At 42.8% G+C, this 26,192-nt stretch overlaps 1 protein-coding gene across 1 annotated transcript; it reads left to right on the top strand.

Annotated features, from left to right (window-relative positions):
* Window positions 1-133: 133 nt before the first annotated feature.
* Window positions 134-25,444, top strand: LOC115179204 (protein FAM207A). Its single transcript, XM_029740597.1, has 6 exons — window positions 134-454; window positions 705-825; window positions 14,898-14,969; window positions 19,669-19,837; window positions 24,464-24,532; window positions 24,748-25,444. Exons 1-6 carry the CDS (start codon window positions 266-268, stop codon window positions 24,875-24,877), a joined length of 750 nt encoding a protein of 249 aa, XP_029596457.1. The 5' UTR covers window positions 134-265; the 3' UTR covers window positions 24,878-25,444.
* Window positions 25,445-26,192: the final 748 nt, after the last annotated feature.

The following is a 26,192-nucleotide window of genomic DNA, read 5'->3' as shown; positions in this document are numbered from 1 at the left end:
ATAATTTAGATACACGGTCTTGATTTACTTCACCCATTTTGTTTTCTTGTAGTCCTATTTTTTTTGCCCACTCCGTCAGTCACTGCGGGACTTTGTGAGGAAGAGGCGGAACTATAGTTTGCACAGAATTGTTTCCCCCGGTCACATATCACAGAGACGCACATTTTGTTGTCAAACGATTTTCCACGTTGTTAGCTAGCTCGAGCATGAATGTGGCTTCGGAGACAGATTGTATCTTTATTTAACTCAGTAAAGAAAAGGCAGTATGGTTGGAAAGATAAAGCGGGTCCGCGAAAAGCTTCATCAGGCTGCGGTTAAACTTGACAGTCCACCGTCCGGTGGCGCAAGATCCACAGATTTAGAAAAGGCACCGATTCCAAGTGGTTCATTCATCTTCGATGTAAACAAGACAAGCAATGCACAGTTGCACATAAAGAAGGATGAAAACGCGAAGGTATTTTATCAACACATAATTGAACGTTCGCTTGCCAACTGCGTCTCTTTTAGATGGTTTAGCTAACGTTGTAGCTAAAACTAATGTTAGAACAGTTAACGTTAGCTATTTCACTAGCTAGCTAGGATCATAATGTATACGTGTTTATGGGATCAACCTAGCTCACTATAGAGCAATTACTTTGAAGTGCGTATTTTTTTTCTCCAATATATTTATGTTTGGTGTCAATGCGGATGTTCTCTTCCAACAGACCCCACTGAGTTCCTTTCCAAGTGGAATCTTTGCTGGCACACAAATCAGCCCTGAAGCCCTCGTGCAAACTCTGAAGTTTGAAGAACCATCCAATGACACTGTTACACCTGCAAAGAAAGGTAAAGACACTTTGAGTGTCAACCAAATATTTAGCTACTTAATCAGTGGACATCTGCAAGAGAGTACTTTTCTGTGTGTCTCAATAACATGCATTTCATTTTCGTGACGTTTTAGCTCCCCAAGACGTCCTGGAGACATTGTTTATTTCCAGCAACATCAACCAGCACGTAGTATTTTTCTGTACACATTATGCTATTCTCTCCTACCACAAGAGGGCAGAAAATACAAAGGAATCGCTCGACAGCAAGTGAATTGTGATGTGACGATGGCAACAGCTCAGTCTATGCAGTATATTGCTTAGCATTGGTATAACCTATAGATAAGAAACGATGCACCCGCCAACCTCTTCCCTCTTGAGACCTAGGCTCTTTCGAATAAGCTTAAGCCCAATGTAAGTTAGTCAGAGCAGCTACTCCAGCTGCAGTGGCGGAGCTGCAGCAAGAGGCCCGTCTTCCTTGTTAGACAACAGAGGACGGGTTCTATTTATAGCCTCTCTGCAGCATAAATAGTTAATGAGTGAAATCAAGGTTCTGTTCAGTCGCCTAGCTCCCCTGCATCAGTGTTCCTCCCTGACTAGATGAGTCGTGGCACTGCTGACGCACAGAGGAGGCTGGTGTAGTTCTCTTGGTAGGGTACCTCGCTGCAGCCCCATGGGAAAGCATCAGGTGTTCCTGTCCCTTGTATATTACAGTGTATTAGTGATGATGTTGATACACAGCGTGTAGTAGTCTGCCCTGACTCTTTGTTAGAAAGACTGTTTGAGTGCCACTTTTACTGTTTGGATTTCTCATCAAGGTTGTTCCAATGTCTTGTTGTCTCTTGCTTGTTTAGGCTTTTGTCTGTAGTGCATGGTGGGAGGGGTGGGAGGGGGTGCCAGGTCCCTGGTTGGCTCAATCTCTGCAGATGGTGTCGGGCTGTTCCCTGTAGCTAGTGAGCAAGGATTTAAATAGCTTCAGTTTCTGCATTCTGCTGTTTCTTTCCTCTTCTTTCTTTCTCTCTCTCTCACTCGCTTGCAGACGCACACACACTGCTAACGAGTACTCCGTCTTCAGCCTTTTCTTGCGTCGAAACTAACAGGGTGTTTAATACGTTGGATGTGTGTGATCTAATAACGACGGGTATATTTAGCTGTGTCTATTGATTAGGCTAGCTAATTAAAGCAAGTGCTTTCCTGGCTGCTGACAAATGTATGAGAGAAAAAGAAAAAGGACAGGGCAATGAGATGCATTATTCCATCTGTTGCCATGGTGAATTGTTTGTCAGTGTGCTCTTGTTTTCCCAAAACAGTGTCTGTATATTGGCCTCTTTGTGAAATGGTAACTAGGTTCTGGAATGCAAAATCTAATTTGACAGTACATTAATAGGAAAAGAAAATTGAGGCGATATAAGTAAGGGTTTAATAAGAATGCTGTTTTTAATTCCTGTCCACAGAAATGGTATGAATTGGATTTTTCCCGTCTCATCTAAGCAGACAGACATTGAGAGCTGTCGGCTCTTCTAGCTGTGAAAGCTGCTGTGATTAAAGCACTGCCTCCTCCTGCACATTAACAATGAGGGAACGGAAGGGACCCGGCGTTACAGAGAGCAATTCTTTTAGCCTACAGCTTATCGTTTCAGCTAAACGCTGTCACGTTGTCGTGTTAATAGGGGTATTTCACCTGAAGGATCCCAAATTCACTTTCACTGACTCTACTACATTAATATGACATTTATTTTGGTTTGTCTTCGCGAACACCCCGTCCTCGGCGGTGTCTGTCTCTGCCCACAGGGATTAAAGCCCTCTGGTTTCTGGTTGGGCATCTGTCCAGCTAGCCACTCTACTTTGCTATGCTGTTAATTATAAAATACTCTGTTCTCTCTGCCAGAGCAGAAAGAAGCAAGCAAATTCTGTGTGTGTGTCATGTCTTTTCATCTGTTGCCTGTTGTAGGTCCCCCTGGGGGCTTGTATCCGAGCAGATATAAACTCTTATCTGCCACGTTTAATTCGATTGATTTAATTAGTATTATTATGCACACTTACTGTTTGTGCTTGGCATATTCGTTGGCACTTTGTGTGTGCATGTTTGTGCGGTCCTTTTGCCTAATTAAATAAAGGTTAGATAAAAATGTATAATTTCCCATCCTCCTGACTATCAGTCTCTGCAGTTGATTTTCTATTAGGCCTATTCATTAGTTCATAGTCTTCACTAGGGCTCTACGCTGACATAGTTACAATTATTTTTTTACAAGGAGCGTGTGTGCACCTAAGTTAAACAATTTAGGAGCACAATTAAAAATATTTAAGGCAGCAAGCTGTTTTCTTTGTAGTAATGGTGCAAGCATGAATCGTTCAGGTCCAGGTCGCACAGCAAAATATTTACCGTAATTTCCGGACTATAAGCCGCAACTTTTTTCCCACGCTTTGAACCTCGCGGCTTAAACAATGACGCGGCTAATATATGGATTTTTCCCGCTTTCAATTTTTTTTTTTTTTTTTAAAACACATTCTGTAACGTGCTCAGTTTTTTTGGCGGCATGAAGCTTTCATTAGACCAATGAAATTTCCGAACGGGTTAAGGTCAAACAACTTTTTTGTTTACTGTTTAGATTAAATCAAGCGCTCTCAAACTTCCCATCATTCTGATTACGGTAGTCATTTTGTCACCCTCATCATGGCAAACACACGGAGAAATGCATATGATGCAGCTTTCAAGTTGAAGGCGATTGATCTGGCTGTTGGAAAAGGAAATAGAGCTGCTGCACGGGAGCTTGGTCTTAATGAGTCGATGATAAGACGTTGGAAACAGCAGCGTGATGAATTGACTCAGTGCAAAAAGACAACTAAAGCTTACTGCTAATTTTTTATTTTTTGTTACAAGCCGTGTTTCGTTAAAGCCTGTGTAAAGTTCATTCGTTTCAATGTACCGGTAGGCACCTGCGGCTTATAGACGTGCGGCTTATTTATGTTCAAAATAATACTTTTTAAAAGATTCAGTGGGTGCGGCTTATATTCAGGTGCGCTCAATAGTCCGGAAATTACGGTAGCTCATATGCGAGTAAAACTGTTGCACTGTAGAGCCCTGTTCGCTTCCATATGTTACGTGCGTCTTGAACAGAAAAATCTCTGTTTCAAAGAGCAGAACTCCTTGCTGCCATACCGTGGTGTGATGACTGCGGCAGTTGATCATTCAGTGACCACCTCTGTTTTGACAAAGAGCCCTCTTTGCACTTTTAATAGGGGATATCAGTATCTGAGCCGGGACCCGGTGAAACCACCTCTTTATCTTGTTGTCAGCTCCCCAAAGGCACTACCCCTCCTCTCCTCCACCTAACAGAGCTGCCTGTCAATTATGCCAGACAAAAGGGGGAAAGCAGAGAGGCTAAGCGGGGGCAAACCCAAGCAGGAAAGGAAATATGGAATTCTCCCAATCACTCATAATAAAGCCTAATCAAGTTTCACGTTTTTGTCACGTGCACTAGTACAGTGAAATGCCTTTCTTGCGATTTAATCGGTGCTATCTATTTCACTGTGTGCTGAGAACCCAATCCTCTCTGGGGGTACAGGGAGGACCAGGGAGGTGGTAAGTAAGGCTCTCTTCCTCCACCACAAACGGCCCCAGGTCGGGTTGGGTTTCACCCATCAGCAGTTCAGGACCAGGGCTGTCAGGGATGGGGATGCAGCAGGAGTAGAGATGCCTATCTGGCCCCTGTACCTCTGCTGCTACAGCAGGACAACACATTTGTTGTCGACACTGCGGTGGCAGATTAAAGATTGGACCAGGCAGGAAGGAACTGGCCTGTGATGAAAGTTGGTGTGTGTTGCTGCTGGAAGAGCTGTATCTGAGCGTGGGCTGAAGATATACGTAGAAATTAAAAGAGAGAGATGAAAATACTTTTGCTTGGTTTGATGGTTAATTTTACGCCACCATGTTTTGGCTTGAGATAAACTCTGTGATATTGAAGCAGTTTCCGATATAAGGTTAGAGATTTTCGGCAAGGATTCATTAGTTGCCGTGATATACCCCGGGGGTTAAGAATGACCCTAATTTGTGATGTGGGGGCTGGGTCTTGTCCTGACTCGTCTATCGCCATGGCAGCAACAGCAGTGTGGGTGGCTGGGAATTGGTGAACTCATCTTGTCAGCGAGAAGGGAGTCAGTAACTTCAGTAGATCTAGGTGAGGTTGGGTGTGGCCCAGTTGGTAGAGCATGGCGCTTGGACCGCCAATTATCGTTGGTTTCATTCCCGCTGGGGCCTCCCATATGGAAAATATATGCAAACCTGACTGTAAGTCACGGGATAAAAGCATCTGCTAAATGGCATATATACAGTATATGAGGTTAGTTGGAGTCAGTGACACACTTTGTCTTCTGTAATAGTGATGGGGGAAAAATTTGATACAGTTACATATAGCATGTGTATATTATTTTGGATGATATTTTATCGATACTTTGACTCGAAAGTATCAATTTATGAAAACTATTTTGCTAGGTAGAGTTACCCACATGAAAAAATACTATAGTATACTATGGTATAAATACTGTAGTATTACTACATTTATATATTATTGTAATCCCTATAGTGTTTTTTGGTCTTCGGTCACCAAAACACTACAGTGAATACTGTAGAATTTACTATAGTGTTTTTGTTTTATCTTTTATGTAGCCACTACTTCTTTCTGCTTGACTAAACCTACTAGACAAATACCTAACGTGCACGTTTTTCATAACCTATAAGTTAGAGGTCGACCGATTTAATCGGAATGGCCGATTAATTAGGGACGATTTCAAGTTTTCATAGCAACCGGTAATCAGTATTTTTGGCCACCGATTTGCCGAATTGATTTATTTTTTTATATTTAAATATATATTTTTTTAAATAATATTTTTTAACTATGCAAGTCAGTGAAGAACACATTCTTATTTTCAATGACGGCCTAGGAACGGTGGGTTAACTGCCTTGTTCAGGGGCAGAACGACAGATTTTTACCATGTCAGCTTGGGGATTCAATCTTGCAAACTTACGGTTAACTAGTCCAACGCTCGAACCACCTGCTTTACATTGCACTCCACGAGGAGCCTGCCTGTTACGCGAATGCAGTAAGAAGCCAAGGTAAGTTGCTAGCTAGCATTAAACTTATAAAAAACAATCAATCAATCAATCATAATCACTCAACCACTACACACGGTTGATGATATTACTAGTTTATCTAGCCTGTCCTGCGTTGCATATAATCAATGCGGTGCGCATTCGCGAAAAAGGACTGTTGTCGCTCCAACGTGTACCTAACCATAAACATCAATGTCTTTCTTAAAATCAATACACAAGTATATATTTTTAAACCTGCATATTTAGTTAATATTGCCTGCTAACATGAATTTCTTTTAACTAGGGAAAATGTGTCACCTCTGCAACAGAGTCAGGGTATATGCAGCAGTTTGGGCCGCCTGGCTCGTTGTGAACTGTGTGAATACTATTTCTTCCTAACAAAGACAGCCAACTTCGCCAAACGATGATTTAACAAAAGCGCATTTGCGAAAAAAGCACAATCGTTGCACGACTGTACCTAACCATAAACATCAATGCCTTTCTTAAAATCAATACACAGAAGTATATATTTTTAAACCTGCATATTTAGCTAAAAGAAATCCAGGTTAGCAGGCAATATTAACTAGGTGAAATTGTGTCAGTTCTCTTGCGTTCATTGCACACAGAGTCAGGGTATATGCAACAGTTTGGGCCGCCTGGCTCGTTGCAAACTAATTTGCCAGAATTTTATGTAATTATAACATAACATTGAAGGTTGTGCAATGTAACAGGAATATTTAGACTTATGGATGCCACCCGTTAGATAAAATACGGAACGGTTCCGTATTTCACTGAAAAAATAAACATTTTGTTTTCGAGATGATAGTTTCCGGATTCGACCATATTAATAATGACATAAGGCTCGTATTTCTGTGTGTTTATTATATTATAATTAAGTCTATGATTTGATAGAGCAGTCTGACTGAGCGGTGGTAGGCACCAGCATGCTCGTAAGCATTCATTCAAACAGCACTTTCATACGTTTTGCCAGCAGCCCTTCGCAATTCTTCAAGCATTGTGCTGTTTATGACTTCAAGCCTATCAACTCCCAAGATTAGGCTGGTGTAACCGATGTGAAATGGCTAGCTAGTTAGCCCGGTGCGCGCTAATAGCGTTTCAAACGTCACTTGCTCTGAGACTTGGAGTAGTTGTTCCCCTTGCTCTGCATGGGTAATGCTGCTTCGAGGGTGGCTGTTGTCGATGTGTTCCAGGTTCGAGCCCGGGTAGGAGCGAGGAGAGGGACGGAAGCTATACTGTTACACTGGCAATACTAAAGTTCCTATAAGAACATCCAATAGTCAAAGGTATATGAAATACAAATGGTATAGAGAGAAATAGTCCTATAATTCCTATAATAACTACAACCTAAAACTTCTTACCTGGGAATATTGAAGACTCATGTTAAAAGGAACCACCAGCTTTCATATGTTCTCATGTTCTGAGCAAGGAACTTAAACGTTAGCTTTTTTACATGGCACATTTTGCACTTTTACTTTCTTCTCCAACAAATCAAATCAAATGTATTTATATAGCCCTTCTTACATCAGCTGATATCTCAAAGTGCTGTACAGAAACCCAGCCTAAAACCCCAAACAGCAAGCAATGCAGGTGTAGAAGTACGGTAGCTAGGAAAAACTCCCTAGAAAGGCCAAAACCTAGGAAGAAACCTAGAGAGGAACAAGGCTATGAGGGGTGGCCAGTCCTCTTCTGGCTGTGCCGGGTGGAGATTATAACAGAACATGGCCAAGATGTTCAAATGTTCATAAATGACCAGCATGGTCAAATAATAATAATCACAGTAGTTGTCGAGGGTGCAACAAGTCAGCACCTCAGGAGTAAATGTCAGTTTGCTTTTCATAGCCGATCATTGAGAGTATCTCTGCCGCTCCTGCTGTCTCAAGAGAGTTGAAAAACAGCAGGTCTGGGACAGGTAGCACGTCCGGTGAACAGGTCAGGGTTCCATAGCCGCAGGCAGGACAGTTGAAACTGGAGCAGCAGCACGGCCAGGTGGTCTGGGGACAGCAAGGAGTCATCATGTCAGGTAGTCCTGAGGCATGGTCCTAGGGCTCAGGTCCTCCGAGAGAGCGAAAGAGAGAATTAGAGAGAGCATACTTAAATTCACACAAGACACCGGATAAGACAGGAGAAATACTCCAGATATAACAGACTGACCCTAGCCCCCCGACACAAACTACTGCAGCATAAATACTGGAGGCTGAGACAGGAGGGGTCAGGAGACACTGTGGCCCCATCCGATGATACCCCCGGACAGGGCCAAACAGGAAGGATATAACCCCACCCACTTTGCCAAAGCACAACCCCCACACCACTAGAGGGATATCTTCAACCACCAACTTACCATCCTGAGACAAGGCCGAGTATAGCCCACAAAGATCTCCGCCACGGCACAACCCAAAGTAGAAACACTTTGTTTTTGCATTCTTTAAACCAAATTGAACATATTTCATTATTTATTTGAGGCTAAATTGATAGTATTTATGTATTATATTAAGTTAAAATAAGTGTTCATTCAGTATTGTTGTAATTGTCATTATTACAAATAATTACAAAACAAATCGGCCGATTAATCGGTATCGACTTTTTTATTTGGCCTCCAATAATCGGTATCGGCGCTGAAAAATCATCATCGGTCGACCTCTACTATAAGTAGGTAGGACTGGAGTCTGAATGGATAGTTCACAGCTTCTGCTCTTCTATAACCTGTAGAGAACACAACACATGGCATGTAGGTTTCTCACTCATGGTGCCACACATTGGGGAGGGGAATAGGTGGGGTATATGCAAAGTAAATACTGCATTTGTATTACTATAGTTAAGAAAGGGTTGGGTTTTTGCAGAAATTACTGTAGTATTTACTCGTTTTTTTTGTGGATAATACTGTAGTAGTTACTATACTACACAATTCTATAGTAAGTATTACAGATTCGATTGACACTACAGTGTATAGTATACTACAACATTATATATTAAGTACTACACATGATCAAGGGATACTACAGTGTGGAATATAGGTCGGCAGGCCCAGTAACCGAAATGTTGCTGGTTCGAATTCCCGAGCCGACTAGTTGAAAAATATGCCGGTGTGCCCTTGAGCAAGGCACTTAACCCTAATTGCTCCTGTAAGTCACTCTGGATAAGAGCTTTAGTATGAAATGGCCTTTTAGAAGTGCTTTGGTGTGCTTGTCAATGCACGAGTCCCTTTTCCCCCACCCGCAATTTTTATTAAGTCATACGAAACTTTTACCATGCGTGAAGTTTCAAGTTCATCCTCGATTTACTAAATGTGTCATGTATTTGAAAAATACATTTTATTTTATTTTTTATTTTTTTATATATAAGTACATATTTAATCAGTCTTATGAATTAAAGGTGAAAGGGGGATACCTAGTCAGTTGTATAACTGAATGCCTTCAACTGAAATGTGTCTTCCGCATTTAACCCAACCCCTCTGAATCAGAGAGGTGCGGGGGCCTGCCTTAATCGACATCCACGTCTTGAAGGGATGACGATGATGCGCTCTTAGCGAGAGGGAATCTAATTTGATTGGTCCTCAACTCACGGCTCAAACACTTCATTCAGACTAAGTGGAGTTAGCCTTACCCACAGCCGGTTAGTTCTGAAGGATTCGTTGCCATAGAAATGTACCTGGCTTAAAGGTGACCCACTTTCATGTATCTGGTTAGGCTATCCCGAGTCGAACTCAAGAGTTGACCAGAGTCAGCTCTCTAACTCCTCAATCTAGACTCGTAGTACACAACTCCGATCTCTTTGTGAACCAGTTGCTGCTGTTATCCTAAGGATGAGCTCTGGTCGGGATCCTTCAGTATTTGCTTCCCGGGTAAAGAAGCAATGAGAGCAGAGTGCAGTATCTGTTGCCTGCCAGGCCCAATGGTTTTATCCATATTGCTCATCAACCGTGCCGTGGTCGTTGAAATGACTAGAATTCTATTTGTTGGCTGACTGTTCTTTAACCTTTCAACCTTGTGGCTGGGGCAGCAGGAGGACAGCAGGACAGAGTAGAAAGCAGGCCAATGCAGCAGCACACTCACCCAGCATGAGCACTTTTAACCATGTTAGCTAGAGCATGACTCAGATATGGACATTACCTCAATGTAGATTATTTGTCAAAGTGAATCATTCCCCTTGGCATAATTTCAATGTTAAATACTAGTGTGAAAGGTATTATTGGTACTGTCCATACCAGTGTTGGGTTCCATTTAAATTCAGGAAGTACGCTGAAACCCCAATTCAAATTTTTCCCAGTGCGTTTCAATGAAAAGAATGTGTGATCTGAATTAGCTTTACTGGAAATGAAATTGACATCAACCCTGGTCCATACCATAATGTCTGTTTTGCATAAAGAGAGAAGCTGTAGGATGTTTTTAATGGCAGTGGATAGGCGAGGAGGTGGCAGGGGAATGATAAACAAGCACTATGAATTCTCTCACATGTGACTCACTCCCACTGTCCCACACTGACAGTTTCATTGCCGCAGAATGATATTAGCTACCAGCACACAACCCGGACATCCCTGCCAGCTCTCCCTGCCAACCGAGCTGCCCACTCCTCTCCTTTTTGTTTTTTCCTTCCTGCTATCATTAGTGGAGAGTCATTCCCCCAACAAATGTAGGCTGAAGAATTGATTTGCCTTTACAGTGTGGGCACTGTATTGTATTATCATAACATGATTGGAAATAGTTCTTTCCTCCTCACTTTTCTTGATAAGCCATATCAATTTCTAACACATTACAGTACCTATTCAAATACATTCTACAAGGCAGCTAGATTCAGAGATGGACAGGCACAGTACAGATGATTAATAGTAATTAGGTGGGTTCTTACATGTCCTATTTCACACATGTAAAAGTGTGTGTTATACACGTGTGTATCTGACCTCCCGCTGGGACACCCTCTGAGAGTGGGGTCACGGCCAGTAGCGTAGTAGCTACACTCAACCCAGTACAGTGATTAGGACCCCAAGGCCAATTCCAGCACACACACACACACACACACACACACACACACACACACACACACACACACACACACACACACACACACACACACACACTCCCATTCCCATGTGTTTTTAAATGTTGTACTAAATGTCTGTTTTCGAAATGCAACGCGACGACTGTGTTTTCAAAGCTTACATTTCAACTGGAAGTACCTTAAAGCTAGAATCCTTAATTGCTACTTCCGTTTTTGGACTTAATATAACTAATGACATACCCGTTGAAGAATATAACTTATGCAGGCCCCGTGAGCTTAGTTCAACTATCATACCCCAAAATATAAGCTTGTTTACTCCAATGTTTGTAAAGAATGTAAATGTAAACAAACACTGGATTGCCCCAAAACGTGGTTAAAACAAACCAAGAAAAATAATCATGGACGGTCAGGCCTTGCATCCCTAGCTCTGTCTATGGATTGGAGAGTGGTTGCATTTCTCCAGGCCCATCCCTCAGCGTTTTACAAAAACAGAGGCGGGGTGGAACCCATGCCACTGCCTCGTACCACCTGTCTGTAGGCTATATCCAACATTTAACAGGAGCTCATCTGCGTCTTTAAATGAGATGCTATTGATCTGGGAGGTGAAGGGAGTGGTGCCCCATTTAAGCAACATCTCTTGGCTCTGTGTCTCTGCTCTGCACAGTGCTGTAACCTCAAGCTGCCTTTCAATGATTGGACGTTTCTAATTGAACACTAATGATAGATACTACATCTACAATGTAATGATGATGATGTAATTCATCTGAAAAGGTCTGGATGAATAGACCTAGTTATTGATCCATCATCGTGGTTATTGTCATTGGCAGACTAAAACAACATCTATCAAACTAAACGAATCTCCTTGTTCAGTTTGACAGGAATAACTTAATATCGCTGAATCGGCAACCACAAAAGTGCTGTAGGAACCTCTTAAAATTAGATTCCAGGTTACAATGTAGCCTTTTCAGAGGAAATACATTGTGGCACTGTGTGTTGACATGAGGAAGATGAGAGTAAGAAAGGTCCCTACTAGAGATGCTGTGGCGTGTAGCATTTGGGTCCCATTGAGTTCCACTTTACCGTTCTCTCCGACATGTCAGTCAAGGACTGCGGCATTGCTAATTACAAAGCCAATTCCATCAGTAGGCTCTACTAGCTATATACAGTTAAAGTCGGACGTTTACATACACCTTAGCCAAATACATTTAAACTCAGTTTTTCACAATTCCTGATATTTAATCCTAGTAAAAAGTCCCTGTCTTAGGTCAGTTAGGATCACCACTTTTATTTTAAGAATGTGAAATTTCAGAATAATAGTAGAGAATTATTTTTGTAATCTTTTATTTCTTTCATCACATTCCCAGTGGGTCAGAAGTTTACATACACTCAATTAGTATTTGGTAGCATTGCCTTTAAATTGTTTAACTTGGGTCAAAGGTTTCGGGTAGTCTTCCACAAGCTTCCCACAATAAGTTGGGTGAATTTTGGCCCATTCCTCCTGACAGAGCTGGTGTAACTGAGTCAGGTTTGTAGGCCTCCTTGTTCGCACATGTTTTTCAGTTCTGCCCACAACTTTTCTATAGGATTGAGGTTAGCGCTTTGTGATGGCCACTCCAATACCTTGACTTTGTTGTCCTTAAGCCATTTTGCCGCATCTTTGGAAGTATGGTTGGGGTCATTGTCCATTTGGAAGACCCATTTGTGACCAAGCTTTAACTTCCTGACTGATGTCTTGAGATGTTGCTTCAATATATCCACATAATTTTCTTCCCTCATGATGCCATCTATTTTGTGAAGTGCAGCAGTCCCTCCTGCAGCAAAGCACCCCCACAACATGATGCTGCCACCCCTGTGCTTCACGGTTGGGATGGTGTTCTTCGGGCTTGCAAGCATCCCCCTTTTTCACCCAAACATTACGATGGTCATTATGGCCAAGCGGTTCTATTTTTGTTTCATCAGACCATTTCTCCAAAAAGTACGATATTTGTCCCCATGTGCAGTTGCAAACCGTAGTCTGTCTTTTTTATGGCGGTTTTGGAGCAGTGGCTTCTTCCTTGCTGAGCGACCTTAAGGTTATGTCGATATAGGTCTCGTTTTACTGTGGATATAGATACTTTTGTACATGTTTCCTACAGCATCTTCACAAGGTCCTTTGCTGCTGTTCTGGGATTGATTTGCACTTTTCGCACCAAAGTACGTTCATCTCTAGGAGACAGAACGCGTCTCCTTCCTGAGCGGTATGACGGCTGCGTGGTCCCATGGTGTTTATACTTGCGTACTATTGTTTGTACAGATGAACGTGGTACCTTCAGGCATTTGTAAATTGCTCCCAAGGATGAACCAGACCTGTGGAGGTGTACAGTCTTTTTTCTGAGGTCTTGGCTGATTTCTTTTGATTTTCCTACGATGTCAAGCAAAGAGGCACTGAGTTTGAAGATAGGCATTGAAATACATCCACAGGCACACCTTCAATTGACTCAAATGATGTCAATTAGCCTATCAGAAGCTTCTAAAGCCATGACATCATTTTCTGGAATTTTCCAAGCTGTTTAAAGGCACAGTCAACTTAGTGTATGTAAAGTTCTGACCCACTTGAATTGTGATACAGTGTATTATACATGAAATAATCTGTCTGTAAACAATTGTTGGAAAAATGACTTGTGTCATGCACAAAGTAGATGTCCTAACCGACTTGCCAAAACTATAGTTCAACACGAAATTTGTGGAGTAGTTGTAAAACGAGTTTTAATGACTCCAACCTAAGTGTATGTAAACTTCTGACTTCAACTGTATAGGGCCAGGCTGCAACACGGACACTTCATTTTCCCGAAGTCACGGAGCAGCGCATCGATCCTGTTTCTCTCTATTTCGTCAACAGAGCGTGAAATCATAGGGATGGATTTAATAAAAAAAAAAATGTTTAACACACCACAAAATACTGTCACCTGCCCTGTCAGATATCAAGGTCATGTTTTGTGTTCAAAACAATTCAACCGTTGTACTGTAGTTTAAATTAGTGATTTGCTTTTCTTTACCAACTCCATCTCATTTTCTCTCTCTAAAATGTGTACGTTTTCCACTAGACACCCCAGTGATGGTAGACAGTGACAATATTCAGACTGCCCAGCATCTGTTATTGTCATTGCGCTACAGGAAGCAACTGTCTGTGTGATAACCTCTGCTCTTATCGTCCAGTGTCAGTGATAGCGCTTTCTTTGTCAGGAAGGGCAGAGATGGGAACAAATGCTCACACACACCACTGGGGCTACCCTATCCACAGGGGGCCTCAACGTGGTTGTCCCAATTACTGAAAACATTCCATCCCAGGACAGGATGTTTTTCTAAAGAGGGGAAAACTAGATAGATATAGTAGGTAGTGTTTTCTGTTCTCAACCCGCTCCTTCCGACGGTATCTCTCCCCATTCTCCATGCCTTTGAACCAGGAAAGACAAGCCACATGTCCTGATCTAGTCATATCTTCTTCTGAGGCGCTCACAACAATACTGTGATTACTTTCTCCCTTCGGGCGTAAAGTTTTTCAGCCGTGGTTTGTTTTAATGACATGTCACAGGCTTTTATTTTTCCTGTCAAATCAAGCTCTCGCTGAGAGATTTCCATTTTTATACCCCAAACTCAAATCTGTTATTATAATTCTATTCGACTGTGAATTATTTATTTGGCAACGGGAACATTTTACTGGTTCCATTTATCTTGTGGAAAAAGATCTGGCGCATTTCAATTTCCAAAGCATTTTAAAAAGTCGCCACTCTTCCTTTTATCGTTGATGAATTGCTTTGAATGTTGGTGAATTGATTTGCTTTGAATCTTGGTGAGTTGAATTGCTTTGAATGTTATTTTCTATTGTTGATGATGACCCACAATGCATGTTTTCTCTGCTGAATGTGTGAAGTACCAGTGTAACATTGTGAATGATCACTCACTCACTCACTCACTCACTCACTCACTCACTCACTCTGTCTGTCTGTTCACAGCCCCCGAGGAGGAGAAGAAGCAGCAGACGAAGAAAGAGAAGATGAAGGAGAGGCGAGACAGGTGGCTTAACAGTGAGCATTATCATAACGTAACAGATCTGACTCGTACTGTTTCTTTGAGGGAGAAACTCCTATTTGACTGATCTGTGACCCACTGACACCTTTCCTTTGTCAGCAGGAGTAAGGCACCCTCAAAGAGTTACACATAATCGGGAACTTGATTGGCAGGAACATATGTGACTAATGCGGTTCTGTACAAAGAGAGATGATGAGTGAATATACTGTACATAATAGACATATCATGATAATGAATGGTTGAGCAGATACAAGAGCAATAATAATATGGGCCGAATAGTGGTGCTCACTTCCGCCCACACGCCATCACACATGTCCACTTGAAGAGAGACTGAGTAGGCTCTGAGCAGGCAAGAGGACTGTGTCCGGTTCCCTAGCAACCACCAGACCCTAGCAACCAGTGGCCTGGTCACAAAGGTCAATAGGAGATTGGGGAGCCAGTTCACGACCCCTTGATCTCTGGCACTGTTTGGGCCTGGGTGGAGTGAGCTTCATTAAGTGATAAGACTCATTAGGCAGGGGACTCCGTAACAAATCAAATGTTATGTCACATGCTTAGTCTACACCCGTTATTAACGAACAGTGAAATGACTACTTATGGGCCCTTCCCAACAATGCAAAATAAAAATAGAAATAGCATAAGAAATTGAAATAAAATAACACACAAATAATAACTCAAAAAATAAATACACAATGAGTAACAATAACTTAGCTATATACACAGGGTACCAGTACAGAGTCAATGTGCAGGGGTACGAGGTCATTGAGGTAGATGTGTACATATAAGTAATGCTAAAGTGACTAGGTAACAGGATAGATAATAAACAGCAACAGCAGCTTATGTGATGAGTCAAAAGAGGTTAGTGCAAAAAGGGTCAATGCAGATATTCCGGGTAGCAATTGGTTAACTACTTAACTAACTATTTAGCCGTCTTATAGCTTGGGGGGTAGACTCTGTTCAGGGTACTTTTTGTTCCAGACATGGTGCATCGGTTCCGCTTGCTGTGGAGAACGGTCTATGATTTGGGTGGCTGGAGTATTTGACCATTTCAACCTTCACGTTTTTACCTTTCGACACTCCTTAATCCCGACATTGGTGCTCTCTCCCAAAAGTTTGAATTCATAAAATGTAGGATTATGACTTTTTGTGTTTAAAAAATCTAATGTTTGAAAGGCAAGATATAGATACCTTCAGGACATAACAGCATTAGGTTGGTGCGATGAGGAGCTCCATCCCCACTGATCTCTGCTGAGGTTTCTGCGCCGCGCCAGCCCGCGACAGAGCTAGCTGTGTCTATGTAATTACAACCCCTTTTTAAAGCTACAGTCTGGCATTTGTTAGCCAGCAAATCAGCAGCCCTCTGAAATGACCATTGAACAGATTCCCAGATCCCAGATTGCGCTTTTAACACCACCACCTACTTTTCTAGAATTGTGATCACTTAGTAACCCAATCTGCTGATCCAATCAATTCTCTGTGTAACACAAGATGTCTCCTCTGTGCATATCATTAGGCTCTAATGGTTCTTTTGACTCCGTCTGAAATTAGAGACAGGCTGTGAGCCTCAGACCTCTGCAGTTTTCAGGAAATTAACAAGGAGAAAGAAAGAAAAAAATCGGATAATTGCTTTTCTGTTGTAGACCCAACTGTATTCCAGGAAAAGGCAGGGCTGTCTGTATCTGCAGCGTGGGGGTCCTCTGGATCTGTACTGATGAGGATGTGCAAAATATGTGTTGACGAATAAGGGTTATTATTCTGACTGTATATTCCACAGAGGTGATTTAATGCCCCATGTGTTCCTTCATTTAGCCTAAATAAGAGACGGAGGTGGCAATTCAATCAAAGCCGCATTGCGCGAGTATCTAGCTACAGTTCTACACAATCTGGAAATAGCCTAAGGATTAGCCTAAATGACATGAACGGTGAGTAATTTTTCAGCAGACATTTTAATACCTTCAACACGTCCTGTCTCTGATCTGATCGTATCTACCAAAGTCAGAATTTATACTTAAAGCCATGAAGTTTAATGCGACTCAATTTTCACCTGTTCACGAACTGTACGTCTGTACCGATGTCATCTGGTTTGAATATTCCTCCCTGGCTCTGATCACAGTATTTGTTAAAGTCTGTGGTGATGTAGGGTTTAGTGTTTCGCCGCTGATATGGTCACAGTCAATTTACATGGGCAAGTCTGCACATAAGAAACCATATGGCTCATAGTCATCATAACTCATGGCTGAAATGGATGGGATCAACACCACTCTATGATGAAAGTCAAAAGGCCCAAACCACAATGCTTTTAACCATATGTTTTAAATCTCAAGAGAAAGAGATTCTCCTCATACACTATATAGTGTATACAAAAGTATGTGGACACCCCTTCAAATTAGTGGATTTGGCTATTTCAGCCAAACCTGTTGCTGACCGGTGTATAAAATCGAGCACATAGCCATGCAATCTCCATAGACAAACATTGGCAGTAGAATAGCCTTACTGAAGAGCTCAGTGACTTTCAACTTGGCACCGTCATAGGACGCCACCTTTCCAACAAGTCAGTTCATCAAATTTCTGCCCTGCTAGGACTGCCCCGGTCAACTGTAAATGCTATTCTTGTGAAGTGGAAACATCTGGGAGCAACAAGTTCCAAACTGCCTCTAGAAGCAACGTCCGCACAATAACTTTTCATCGGGAGGTTCATCAAATGGGTTTCCATCCGAGCAGCCGCATACAAGCCCAAGATCACCATGTGTAATGCCAAGCGTCGGCTGGAGTGGTGTAAATCTCACTGCCATTGGACTCTGGAGCAGTAGAAACGCGTTCTCTTGAGTGATGAATCACGCTTCACCATCTGCCAGTCCGACGGACGAATCTAGGTTTGGCGGATGCCAGGAGAACGCTAACTCTGACTGCGAGCCAGGCCTAATTGTCCAACCTCAGTGCCCGACCTCTCTAATGCCCTTGTGATAAATGGTCCCCACAGCAATGTTCCAACATCTAGTGGAAAGCCTTCCCAGAGGAGTGGAGGCTGTTTATAGCAGCAATGAGGGACCAACCCCATATAATGCCATTGATTTTGGAATGAGATGTTCGACAAGTAGGTGTCCACATACTTTTGCTCATGTAGTGTATAAATGCCACTCTACAAAGGGTTATAGGTAATCTTAGTAAGGCTACTGATTGTTGTGGAGGCACATCTTTGACATGCAGTAAGTCTCTGCTGCTTGTGCCCTGATGGAAACATTGTAACCTTCCTGAACCATCAAACAAGAAAAGCGTCAATACAGGATTAAGATTGAATCCTACTACACCGGCTCTGATGCTCGTCGGATGTGGCAGTGGTTGAAAACTATTATGGACTACAAAGGGAAACCCAGGCGCAAGCTGCCCAGTGACGCGAGCCTACCAGACGAGCTAAATGCCTTTTCTGCACGCTTCGAGACAAGCAACACTGAAGCATGCATGAGAGCACCAGCTGTTCTGGATGATTGTGTGATAACGCTCTCGGTAGCCGATGTGAGCAAGACCTTTAAACAGGTCAACATTCAGATGGATTACCAGGACGTGTACTCAAAGCATGCGGGGACTAACTGGCATGTGTCTTCACTGACATTTTCAACCTCTTCCTGACTGAGTCTGTAATACCTACATGTTTCAAGTAGACCACTATAGTCCCTGTGCCCAAGGAAGCGAAGGTAACATGCCTAAATGATTATCGCCCCGTAGCACTCACATCAGTAGCCATGAAGTGCTTTGATCCACAGATGACGATGAAACAGGCTATAGGGAGGAGGTCAGAGAACTAGCAGTGTGGTGCCAGGACAACAACCTCTCCCTCAATGTGAGCAAGACAAAGGAGCTGATCGTGGACTACAGGAGAAAGTGGGCCGAACTGGCCCCCTTTAACATCAACGGGGCTGTAGTGGAGCGGGTCGAGAGTTTCAAGTTCCTTGGTGTCCCGCAGGAGACTGAAAAGATTTGGCATGGGTCCCCAAATCCTCAATGTTCTACAGCTGCACCATCGAGAGCATCCTGACCAGTTGAATCACTGCCTGGAATGGCATCCGACCGACCATAAGGTGCTACAGAGGGTAGTGAGTAAGGCCCAGTACATCACTGGGGCCAAGCTTCCTGCCATCCAGGACCTATATAATAGGCGGTGTCAGAGGAAAGACCATAAAATTGTCAGAGACTCCAGTCACCCAAGTCAAAGACTGTTTTCTCTGCTACCACACGGCAAGCGGCACCAGAGCGCCAAGTCTAGGACCGAAAGGCTCCTCAACAGCTTCTACCCCCAAGCCATAAGACTGCTGAACAATTAATCAAATGGCCACCGGACTATTACATTGACCCCCCCCCCCCCATTTGTTTTGTACACTGCTGCTACTCACTGTTTATTATCTGTGCATAGTCACTTCACCCCTACCTACATGTACAAATTACCTCAACTAACCTGTACCCCTGCACACTGACTCGGTACAGGTACCCACTGTATATAGCCTCATTATTGTGTTACTTTTTATAATTTTTTATACTTTTTTACTTTAGTAAATATTTTGTTAACTCTTCTTGAACTGCGCTGTTGGTTAAGGGCTTGTAAGTAAGCATTTCACGGTAAGGTCTACACTTGTTGTATTTGGCGCATGTGGCAATTTAAAGTTTTATTTGATTTAAATGCTTTTTTTGTGTGATATTTAGAGATCAGCTCCATCAAGCTGGCCAAGGAGCAACAAGTGGCCCAGGCTAAGAGGGCGGCCATGCCCGTTGTGGGTGACATGAGGCCGCTGGCAGACGCCCTGCCAGAACTCTGCCAGCTCATCCCCTCTACCACCAAGACCTCCAGAAAGGCCTCCAGAAAGAACAGGGTGTAAGTATACATCCCTGGGGAACACCCCAACAATGCTATGATTTCACACCATCCTCTTTTTCCTCACACCCACTGACTATTCTTACAGCTGTTGGTTTGTCTAGCAGGCCATGTTTCATCAATTAAATGGGTCAGCGTTTTCTTTACCGTCATGTCATAGGTTACATTTTTGGCACTCTGTCATCTCCTCACACTGTCCAACCCTTTGTCTGCCTTTGTCAAGTTGAGTTTATCCAAGTCAATTTCAATCCTATGTTTTAGGTCTTTCTTAGCATTTTTGTCATAGAATTAAAAGAGCTCATAATGTCCCAGTGTTTGGTTGGTCTCAGGGGCACCTGGTAGCAGGGGCCAGCCCAGCAGCAGTGCTTCAGGACGCTGTCACTGGGTTTAATGAGCCATGTTACAGGACAGACCAGAATGGACATACCCATATATTTTCCACACAGTACACTATGACAGAACCCCTACCTCTACAGTATGGCCTTCAGCACAGAATTAGCCAGGCGTTAGTAAGTCGTTTTGAGGTGTAGAGGACGGATGTGGCAGGGTTGCAAGATAATAAGGGAGCAATTGACTTCCGTTCAAAACAGAGGATGAAGGAAGAGAACTGGGGTGTATTCATTAGTCGGATTCCATTGCAAAACTTTTGTTCTTTCGCCAAAACGTTTTGCAACAGAAACCGTTTACTCCAAACAGACAAAGCTTTGCAACAAAACCTTTCTATTAGACAAATGCAGGTAGGTCCCTCCCCGTTTCATTCCCTTTGGTTCCTAGATTAATCGGTAAACACACCAAACGTTTTGCAATGTCATTCGACTAATGAATACACCAATGGTGAGATTATGCCGTAAAATGCACTAAGAGGGGAAGAAATTGCCTCCAACGGCAATCCTGCAAGTGAATGAAGTCTGATCTAGTTCTGAGGACATTTCAATTGTGCATTATACAATTCCTTTTTGATTTCTGGATGCTTCCAGGGTTATTTATTGCAGTCAAGTTCAGCTCGGGGAAGCCTCAGTGGAGCTTGTTTATTGTGATGGGCAGTTTTTCAATCAGTCATAAATGTCTGTATGACTTAATGCCTTGGAGCCAATGCCTTGCTTTTGTTTTTTAATGTGCTGCAGCTCTCTCTCTTTCCCTTTCTCTCTCTTGCTCTCTCTCTTTTTTTCTTTCTTTCTCGCTCCTGTCTGTTTCTGTGTCCTCTCTCTCTTCAGCTTAAAGATAAAGTAAACCAAGATGGTGAGCTCTGCAGAGCACACACAGGCCTACCTCCTAATTGTAACTATCAGACTCAAAAAAGCAATGCACCATATAGGTTATATAAAAGGGCCCTTTACACTGTTCCAATACATGCAATTAGCCTTGTGGCTCTTACAAAGCCTTCCATCAGAGTCCATGGAGACGTGGTTGCTAGGCAGTGGCGAGGTTAGCTCACTTCTCACAAGTGAATTCTTCCAGGAGTCCGAAGTAGCAGGCACTATAGAGCAGATCGAGAACAAGTCTTCGAGAAAAGTTATTTGTTAATGAAAGGCAGTCTTTTGATAAAGACCAGGAGATGGATGTAGAGTATTGCTTTTGAACCCGTTTTTGATATGCCTGTTGTATATTCATACAAGGAAATCATGTAAGGCCTAATACTGGTCTGTCAGGCTGACATATGGATGTATTTGAAGTGTGAAACAGGGATCCTAACGTAAGCCAAAGGCCAGAGATGTCAGCAGTGACTATAAGTGTGTGTGAAGTGTGAACAAGACAGGATTATGACCACCAGCTGTGTGACACTGGAATTCCTCCCTGACTGAAGTTAGAATTCTCTAGAGAGTAGATCAAACAGGTCAGACCATTCCTCCATACAAAATCCTTGATATTGTAACGTGTGCACTGGGAGTCAGGAAGCAAGTTCAGGGAGTGAATACATTTAATGAATAAACGAAAGATGAACAACGCACAGACATGAAACAGAAACAATGACACCTGGGGAAGGAACCAAAGAGAGTGACATATATCTATATAGATATATATGTATAAACGTCCCTTTTTCAGGACTCTGTCTTTCAAAGATAATTTGTAAAAATCCAAATACCTTCACAAATCTTTATTGTAAAGGGTTTAAACACTGTTTCCCATGCTTGTTCAATGAACCATAAACAATTAATGAACATGTACCTGTGGAACGGTCGTTTAGACACTAACAGCATATAGATGGTAGGCAATTAAGGTCACAGTTCTGAAAACTAAAGAGGCCTTTCTACTGACTGAAAATACAAAAAGAAAGATGACCAGGGTCCCTGCTCATCTGCGTGAACGTGCCTTAGGCATGCTGCAAGGAGACATGAGGACTGCAGATGTGGCCAGGGCAATAAATTGCAATGTCCGTACTGTGAGACGCCTAAGATAGCGCTACAGGGAGACAGGACGGACAGCAGATCGTCCGCGCAGTGGCAGACCACGTGTAACAACACCTGCACAGGATCGGTACATCCTGTGCAGTGTGCACTGGGAGTCAGGAAGCAAGTTCAAGGAGTGAATACATTTAATGAATAAACGAACCACACACAGACATGAAACAATGACACATGAGGAAGGAACCAAAGAGACTGACATATATAGGGCAGGTAATCAAGGAGGTGATGGAGTCCAGGTGAGTCTGATGACACACAGGTGCGTGTAACGATGGTGACAGGTGTGCGCCATAACGAGCGGCCTGGTGACCTAGAGACCGGAGAGGGAGCACTCGTGACAGATATCCTTTGTTTGCGCTTATTGACTGCCCTCTTCAATTCAAACCACAAGATTTCAGTGGGTGTCAAGTCTGGAGACTGAGATGGCCTTTGCAAAATGTTGATTTTGTGGTCAATTAATAATTTATTTGTGGATTTTGACGTATGCTTGGTTATTGTCTTGCTGGAAGATCCACTTGCGGCCGATTTTCAAGCTCCTGGCAGAGGCAACCAGGTTTTTGGTTAAAATGTCCTGGTACTGGGTAAAGGGCATGACGCCGTTGACCTTAACAAGGGCCCCAGGACCCAGTGGAAGCAAAATAGCCCCATAACATCAAAGATCCACCACCATATTTTACAGTAGGTATGGGGTTCTTTTCTGCTCATGCGGTCTCATTTCGAAGCCAAACCTACCACGGGGGTGTGTGGCCCAAGAGCTCTATTTTCATGTCATCCAACAAATGTAAACACCTAGAGTTTGCTAAACGGCGTTGGCACTTGGATTGGAACCGGTGATTTGGTCAGATGACTTGACAATCAAGCTCTTTGGCCACGCACACTAGGGGTGGGTTTGAAGTGAGAATGCATGAGCAGAACAGAACCCCCCCCCCCCACACCATCTTTGATGTTATGGGCTCTTTTCTTTCACTGGTCCTGGGGTATTACTTGTTAAACAAGATCTATTTCTCTGTGCAATTGTATTAGTATAAAATAATATAATTTCCCAATTATTTTAGCATATAATATAGATCAGTATTTGAATTATTTACCTCACCTTGGAGGTGAGGAAGAAATGTATGCTTTAAGTTAATTTCCTGCAATTCTACACATTTTGTCATAGGTTGGATGCAAATGTTTGCAGTTTTTAGTATCATAACTGATGATGAATGGGTCCCAACCCGGTCGGTAATTCGACCATGCTTACTACAAGTTTAAATAGCTGGCCACTAGACTAATTGACCAATCACATTTTTTGGGGCTGACATGGGCTAGTTCAGTGACTGCTGATACACAACCAACTGAGTTTTTTTTGTGTTTTTTTATTTGTTTAAATTGGTCCGCAGACCTACAAAGGGGGTACAGCCCATGGGCCGCCAGTTGCCAAAGCCTTCAGGCATTATTGACTGACTAGCTATTCAGCCAACACATTCTCTCTTCAGTTGCCAAAGATATCAAGTTCTCGGTTGTGTTCCATCTGTGTTATTATGGGAAGAGTTGCTATCTATGATGATAATATTTGATTCATTCCCGAGTTGAACTCTTGTAGCTGTCCTGGATGGACCTTTAGACTAGACTGTGTGTTTACTGTAACTCCACAAGGCTCTTTTCACCTTTGACCTTTTGGCTTCCCCACTGCCTCCAACCTAGCTGCAGTTCCCATGACCTCTGCTGAAAAACACATTTATTTGGATTGAAGTAGTTTTAATTCGCAAGCAAGTCCGTGTCTACCCTTTTCACTCTTGTCTGTCAAACTTGTCACAACTCGCAAGAGCATATGTTTTGTCCCGTCATGCCCTTGTTATATCTTTGCTGATGTGTTTGGTAAACTCAACATCCATTTTGCCATAGAAAACACGTTTTTTTCTGTACATCACAACTTGGCATGGTCAATTGTTGAACCAGGCCAGAATGGATAATTGGTGGATCAGCTCAGTTGGCCGGCCTCCATCTCTGTCTGTTATTAGTAAATTAAGTACTCGTCTGTCTGGCCCCAGTCCTAAATAACTAAACACATACAGGAAAGTCCTAACTATGGCACTGCCTGGAACGATCGCACATGGATAGCACATTGTGTTCCCAACTACCTTTTTTTGTTTGTTACCTTTTTCTTGTTTTTAACCATAATCATTCCATATGAAATCGATCACTTTTTGACCATCTTTGTCACTTTGTCTCTCCCTCTCAGGCCAGTGAAGAAGAAGCCAGAACCAACAGACTTCAGCCTGATGAAGCCAGCACAAAAACGCAAACTCCTGTAAGTCCTCACATTAACCTGTACCCGACCATGGCCAAACCACCACTAATGATCACATCTAACTTTATTATTCTCCATGAGAAAATGACATGAAGCTTAAATGGAAATGTTATCCTGCTTATTATCAGAGCAACCAAGATAATAAACTGCCCATCTGCTATTTACTTTTACCGTTATTATATCTCTACAACCTACGTGTTTTGTTTTGATCTCAGGGAGAGAGAGACCAGTCGGTTTAGTGAAGCTGTGAAGAACCTGGCACACAGCAAGACAAACCCTCTGGCAGCTATTGGTGAGCATCTGAGGAAGAGACTGAAGCAGGAAGAGGAGCAGGGGCCTAGCTAACGTGTTCGGCTGGAGACGCCATTTCGATCTGCAATTGAGCAGAGACGGGTCGTGTTTGAGATCGACTACGCCGCAGTCGGCAACTGCAGACTGACTGACTGATCTAGAAATAACCCTGCATCCTAAATAACTACTTATTATTATTATTATTCGTAGATCAGTCATAAATTGATGCTTTCGAACACGGCCATGACACAAGAAAGCCCCTGCCTTTTATTTAAGGGTGATGCCTGCATCCCTGTTCCCTGTGCCCAATCTACCAAACCTGCCAAAATCGATGAGCTCTTTTGATTGAAGTGGTTTGGGTCATTGTGCACTATACCAGTAAAACATCAGAGCACTTACAGGTTGTCTGAGTAACGGCAAAGTTTACAACACCTAATTAGATCATGCCCCCAGTTCTAGAGAAGTTGAAAATGAATGGTTACGTTTGTGGATGAGGAAAAACAAACGGATGTTGTAAATGTCAAGAATAGATCTGTCATCAAAACGTCTCCTTTCAATTTGTGTACAGCATCTCTTCCGCATTTCTTTTAGGCAATATTAAAAATGCAATACAGTACATTCCAACTTGCCTTCCATTTTGTATAACACTATGTATGTATCACGTCTTTGTGATATTGATGAATATGAATTTAGATCAGATTGTGATGGATATGGAACATGGAAGGTTCCATTTTGGAAGTTGTGTTCCGGATGCATTATATTCAAACTGGGATCTGTAATCCTGAGGCTCAGAACAGCAGCATATCCATGGAAACCAACCGGTCATATCAATGAGCATAAGTAGCAACGGCGGTGTCCTTACGCAGGTCCAGAAAAAGAAAGGAAACATCTTCAGCCTAGAACTGATGCTAAACATGGATGTAGATGGACACTTCAGACTGTTAGAGCCACAGAGGTTACGTCCCAAATGGCCCTTTATTCCCAGGTCAAGAATAGTGCATTATAGCAAACAGGACGCCATTTGGTACGCGGTCAGAGGGTACAACCGGAGGAGGAGGAGGAGGAAGATTAAGAGGGAACGGAGAAGGATATCAGAGATGGGGATTGGGCTACTTGTGGGGGGGGGGGGGGGGCTAGAGGTTCATTGCCCATTCAAGCACCAATCTGATTACATTGAGAGAAGACGAAGAAGAAATAGCCAATTAATACAAGGTATGTTTATTGCTGGCACAGGCCATTAGCACTCGTTCCTTGTTGGAGGAATTTCTGTAGGCCATAGTGCTGGGTGAGGCCTAATCAGAGTTGTGTAGCCGATACGTGCTTAGTACTCTGCGTGTAACAGGGACATTCTGTCCTTCATATCAACACA

The sequence above is a fragment of the Salmo trutta genome, chromosome 39, assembly GCF_901001165.1.
Source record: "Salmo trutta chromosome 39, fSalTru1.1, whole genome shotgun sequence".
NCBI lineage: Eukaryota > Metazoa > Chordata > Actinopteri > Salmoniformes > Salmonidae > Salmo > Salmo trutta.
Note: the sequence above shows the minus strand (reverse complement) of the source record. Positions and strands in the feature narration are given on the sequence as shown.